Genomic DNA, 5,383 nt, shown 5'->3' with positions numbered 1-5,383 from the left:
TCTCACTTTCTCCTCATAAGTGGAGAGAAATTTTTTTTGTGAGTCCAATCACTTTTTTCTTCTGTCCCTTCTTTCTTCATTCTCAATAAAATGGGAGAAACTTCTCATTTATCTTCAACTTCTCTCTCCCTCTTTTCTCTTTTCTCTCTTCTCTAACTCTCCCTTTCTAAACAAAGACTAAGAGTATGGAGCACAAACACCCAAGTGGTGAATTACTTAAACAAATGGTACATTAAGTCCACCACTTAGATAAATACATCTGTTTGTTTTATTTATTTATATTATTGAATAATGTATTGAGACGAAATTGTCATAGAAAACAATTCATAATGAAACTTTTTAGTAAAGATCAATGGACCTATTCAAATTTATCTTAAATTTCAAACATGAATTTGGATGCACAAAATCCACTCCTGAATAAATTTTTTAGGCAAATAAATAATTTAAAAATTAATACTAGAAGAAATTTAATAAACTCATCCCGTGCAATAAATTTAAAAATAAAGTTATTTTTAAGAAAGAGTTACATATAAGTTCAAGTGGAAGAAAACAATATTGATCGATCGAAAAAAAATTTAGATATAAGTATTTTAAAAATCATATATCGAGGGAATAGAATAGAAGACATTAAAACTTTTCATATAAGTATTTTAAATAATTTTGAAGTTAGTATATTTTAATCTTTTAAAAAAAATATTTATACCTTTTGTCGGTTAAAAAAAGATTAGAAAACAGTTAAGGCCTTAAGAACTAGATTCTCATGGCATTACTAGACAACAGTTTCCTAAGGGTTAGTTTGGGAGTTGGATTTTGGAAGGGAAGGGAGGGGAAGGGAGGGAAAGGAAAGGCTTGGTAACCATGATATACACTTGTTTCATGGCTCCCAAGCCTTTCATTTCCCTCCTTTCCCCTCCAAAATCCAACTCCCAAACTAACCCTAAGTTGACGAGGAATCAATTCTATTACAATAAAGTAGATCAAGAGTCAACTCCTAAGGAGGGATGAAAACATGTTACATAAAAGTTTGCCTTAAACAAACCAACCCTATATAGTTTATAGAAGTTTATGTCTGATATGCTAATGTGTTTAAAAGTCTAACCTGACTTATTAGCAAGTTTAACAGTCTCTTAAACTAAATAATCTTAAAATAGATTAACATGTCTATATTTAAATATACTAATTTACCTACTTTTAACTTGGCACATATAAGTCTAACAATTAAATTAAATTCTTGTATATATATTTTAAACTAAAATTACATATATAATAATCTTACTTATATTAAAATAATATATTAGAAGCATTATTATATAATATACCAAATAGACGGAAGTGTTAGGTTTAATAGGTCTTTTAGATAATCTAAAGTCTCACCTCTTAAGCTAAATACGTTTTTTAAAAAGTCTAAGTTTAACATGTTAAAAAAAGTCTATAATAGGCCTATGATAAACAACCTTACTTGTTTTCACCTTTATTCCCCAAAACTCTTTTCTAACGTAAGCTTATGCTATTAACTAGGCGTTGATTTAATAATATATGATATCATTAAATATTTATATATAATAGAATGTTAAAATATTTGATTCTTGTGAGTAAAATATATATAAATATCGTTGAGATTCTCTAAATTGATTGAATGGAAAATTGACATATGTCAAAGGTATTGCTACTAGTAGTAGCAAAATGTATGCGATGACTAAGCAACATTGAAATTCCAAGAGTTGTTTTGTTTCATTGATGGCGCTTCCATCATTTCTCCTTCGTTTCTTCAGAAAACCCAAACCCCACTCTTTTCCCTCCACCCTCGTTTCACAGTTCTCATCTCTCCCCAACGACGCCGTTTCAACCAATCTCAACCACCACCACATCCTTCACCAAATCTCACACCTCTTCCCCATTATTCCCAAACCCGGTTCACATAAACCGAAGCCCCTCGTTGACGGTTTCTTACCCCCGGAAGATAAACTCCGTGGTGTTTTCCTCCAAAAACTAAAGGGTAAATCCGCAATTGAACATGCCTTGTCTAACGTCGATGTTCAAATCAACGTTGATATTCTCGGTAAGGTAGTTGATTCAGGTAACATGAGTGGTGAATCAATGGTTACATTTTTCAATTGGGCACTTACACAGCCACTTATACCGAAAAACATCGAAACTTACTGTGTTATTGTTAAGGCACTAGGGAGAAGGAAATTCTTTAAGTTTATGATTCAAGTGTTGCATAATATGAGGGTAGAAAAGGTTGAAGGTGATTTATTTATTTTGTCTATTGTTATTGATAGTTATGTTAGGGCTGGTCATGTGTCTAAGGCAATCCATGTGTTTATGAATTTGGATGATTATTTTCTCGGGATGAGTCGCGATACCGAGGCTTTGAATGTCCTTTTGTTGTGCCTGTGTAGGAGGAATCATGCAGGGGCTGCGAATTCTGTTTTGCGGTCTATGAAAGGGAAGGTGGTGTTTGATGTTGCGACGTATAATTCTGTTGCGGGTGGTTGGTGTAGGTTAGGTAGGGTGAGTGAGGTTGAGAGGATTATGAAGGAAATGGTGGATGATGGGTTTAGTCCTAATTGCGTGACGTTTAGTTTCCTTATTGAGGGTTTGGGGAGAGAAGGTAGGATGGATGAGGCTGTTGAGGTTTTCTGTGGTATGAAGGAGCGGAATTGTGCGCCGGATACTGCTTGTTATAATTCAATGATTTTCAATTTCGTGTCGGTTGGAGACTTTGGTGAGTGTATGAAGTATTATAATGAAATGTTGAGTGGAAAATGTGAACCTAATGTTGAAACATATACTAGAATCATTAATGCCTTTCTCAAAGTGAGGAAAGTGGCAGATGCACTGCAGATGTTTGATGAGATGCTAATGCGAGGAGTTGTGCCTTCTACTGGGACTATAACGTCCTTCATCGAACGTTTATGTAGCTATGGTCCTCCGTTTGCTGCATTGATGATTTACAAGAAGGCAAGCAAGTTAGGGTGTACGATATCAATGGATGCATATAAGATAATGCTCATGCGTCTTTCTAAGTTTGGAAAATGTGGAACGATGTTGAGCATGTGGCAGGAGATGCAAGAATGTGGATATATCTCAGACGTTGAAGTTTATGAGTTCATCATCAGTGGTCTTTGTAATTTAGGACAGCTGGAAAATGCTGTTCTTGTTATGGAGGAGTCTTTGTGCAAAGGCTTCTGCCCGAGCAGGCTTGTATATAGTAAACTGAGTAACAAACTGCTTGCTTCAAATAAAGAAGAGACGGCTTACAGGCTGTTTTTGAAGATTAGACATGCTCGTACCCTTGCAAATGCAAGAAAATATTGGCGCTCTAATGGTTGGCACTTTTGAAGGGGCATCCTAATCAGAAGCACTTGCAGTAGATCCTCTTGTTTGCTTTCCACATTGCTAGTCTTGTGGTCTTTAGCCACTTGCTTGAAAACATGACTGGTTTAGTATGTTCTTACTTTGAATCTTTTACAATACCTTAAATGGTTTAGGATGTTTGTTCAGTAGAATATGCTTACAGTTTATGTGTTCTTTCTCTATATGTCAGACAACTTGTATTTCCAGGAATTTTAGTTTAGATATACTTTTTTGTGAATAAAAAGTTGTTAGTTAGAGTAATATAATATAGTTTAGAGTGTAATATATATGCAGTGTCAACTGTCATTGTAAATAATTATACACACTCAATACATTATCTATCATTTATTTGTATTACTTTTTTTGAAAAGTTAATGATGATTAGAAATGATTGGTGAATGATGGACTGACAATGTATAAACTAGTATACTGTTAATGCATACATTTTTTCTCTCAATAGTTTATGCAGTATTTTGGTTTTTCCTCTCTTTTTATTGTATACTATGTTAATATAAAAAATTTCTTCTATTTGCAGTGTGGAACACAATATTAGAAAGTGGAAGAAATACAAGCTTATTGTAAAGGACTCTCCCTTCTCAAAGGTTGTATATTTACTTTGGTAAAATTACTTAGGCTGTGTGTCCAAGTCAAACTGCCAGTTTTGATGTGATGATACCTATTTTAAATCTATCAGTTTGAAGTGTCTTTCAGTGATATGAAGAATGGAAAATTTAGAATGAGATTCTGAAGTGGATTAGTAAGTACTCTATGAAATTCACTTATTCTGGTTGGAAGAGGTGGGTTGAAAGGTATTTTTGGGCTAGAGGAATAAGTATTTGTAATATCATATTATCTGAATAAAGTTCTGCTATTTTCTTCATAATGACTACTAAATCTCTCTATTACTGTTGTCCATTATATCAAAACAACAGTTCTGGTCTAAATAATAATATTCTTAGAAGTTAAAACTGCGAATACACTGGTTTTGCTACTCTATATATAATTACGTAAAGCACACTGAGTTTTGGTATTATGCTTGTGAAATTACCGTTATAGCTGATCCATTGTGAAAATCTCACTCTATTAATATAATTTTTGCTTTTCTTGAGTTTAGTTTCTAAAGCATGTCATTAGTTCTTCGGTTGTATAAGATTGTTATAAATTTTCTTAAACCTAAGCATACTGTTATGCACAAAATAAGCGAACTCCATACAACACCACCCAATAGATTTATCCCAGTAGCACTTTATGTACCTTACAAGAAGCAATGGGTTTGTGGAAAATGATCACTGAATTTTCACTATTATTTTGGTAAATGAGTGTTCTGCAGATAGTTTGTTGTTCTATATTCCAATTCCTTGGCTTCTTCAGATTTCTCGAATATATCAACATGCTCAATGTTATTCTTAGTTTAAAACCATCGATTAGTGTGTTGGATGGGCCATCTGTGGTACTTCAAATGACTTGCGAAAGAAAGCAAAAAAAGAAAAAGCAATTGAAAGGATTAAATCCGATCTTTACTTTGAAGTATTATGTAATACTATACATAACATCCAAGCCTTAATCGTAAGTGGGGTCGGTTTATTTACTTTGGTTATTCCTCATTTGTATTAAAGTTTTTTTGACTTGCTAAGTAGGTACAGTAACAGTAGTATGTGGTGGTTTCAAGAAATATACTGTATTCCGGTGCTTTTATAGGTCAGCAAGTCATTTCATTTTTACTCAGTTTGAACTTCGAAATTTCACTCAGGTTAGTAGTTATTGATGATTGAGAAATGTTTACGATATGTTAAGAATTGGGACAAACATGATTGTCAAATTTTAACATTTTATTTTGTAAAAAAAAGGTGGGAGCCTTCCTAGACTGGAAGCCTCGTACATTGAGTCGCCTTTTTTTTAAAGAAGGTACTATGTTAATTGCATAATGTGTATGCTGTTCTTCTGCTTCATAGATATAGTACATGCTATGCTATGTTTGGGCTGCAATAGTCAGTCAAACGAAAGTGAGTTGGTAATTATTAAT

General features: G+C 33.4%; 1 protein-coding gene across 1 annotated transcript; it reads left to right on the top strand.

Moving 5' to 3' along the window:
* Positions 1,700–3,544, top strand: LOC109352489 (putative pentatricopeptide repeat-containing protein At5g43820). Its single transcript, XM_019594490.1, has one exon. The coding sequence runs from the start codon at positions 1,738–1,740 to the stop codon at positions 3,343–3,345; it is 1,608 nt and encodes a 535-aa protein (XP_019450035.1). The 5' UTR covers positions 1,700–1,737; the 3' UTR covers positions 3,346–3,544.

This window comes from Lupinus angustifolius, chromosome LG07 (genome assembly GCF_001865875.1).
Source record: "Lupinus angustifolius cultivar Tanjil chromosome LG07, LupAngTanjil_v1.0, whole genome shotgun sequence".
Classification (NCBI taxonomy): Eukaryota; Viridiplantae; Streptophyta; class Magnoliopsida; order Fabales; family Fabaceae; genus Lupinus; species Lupinus angustifolius.
Note: the sequence above shows the minus strand (reverse complement) of the source record. Positions and strands in the feature narration are given on the sequence as shown.

What these genes read in the sequence shown, in the direction of transcription:
- LOC109352489 (XM_019594490.1), top strand. Translation starts at nt 1,738, where the DNA reads ATGGCGCTTCCATCATTTCTCCTTCGTTTCTTCAGAAAACCCAAACCC.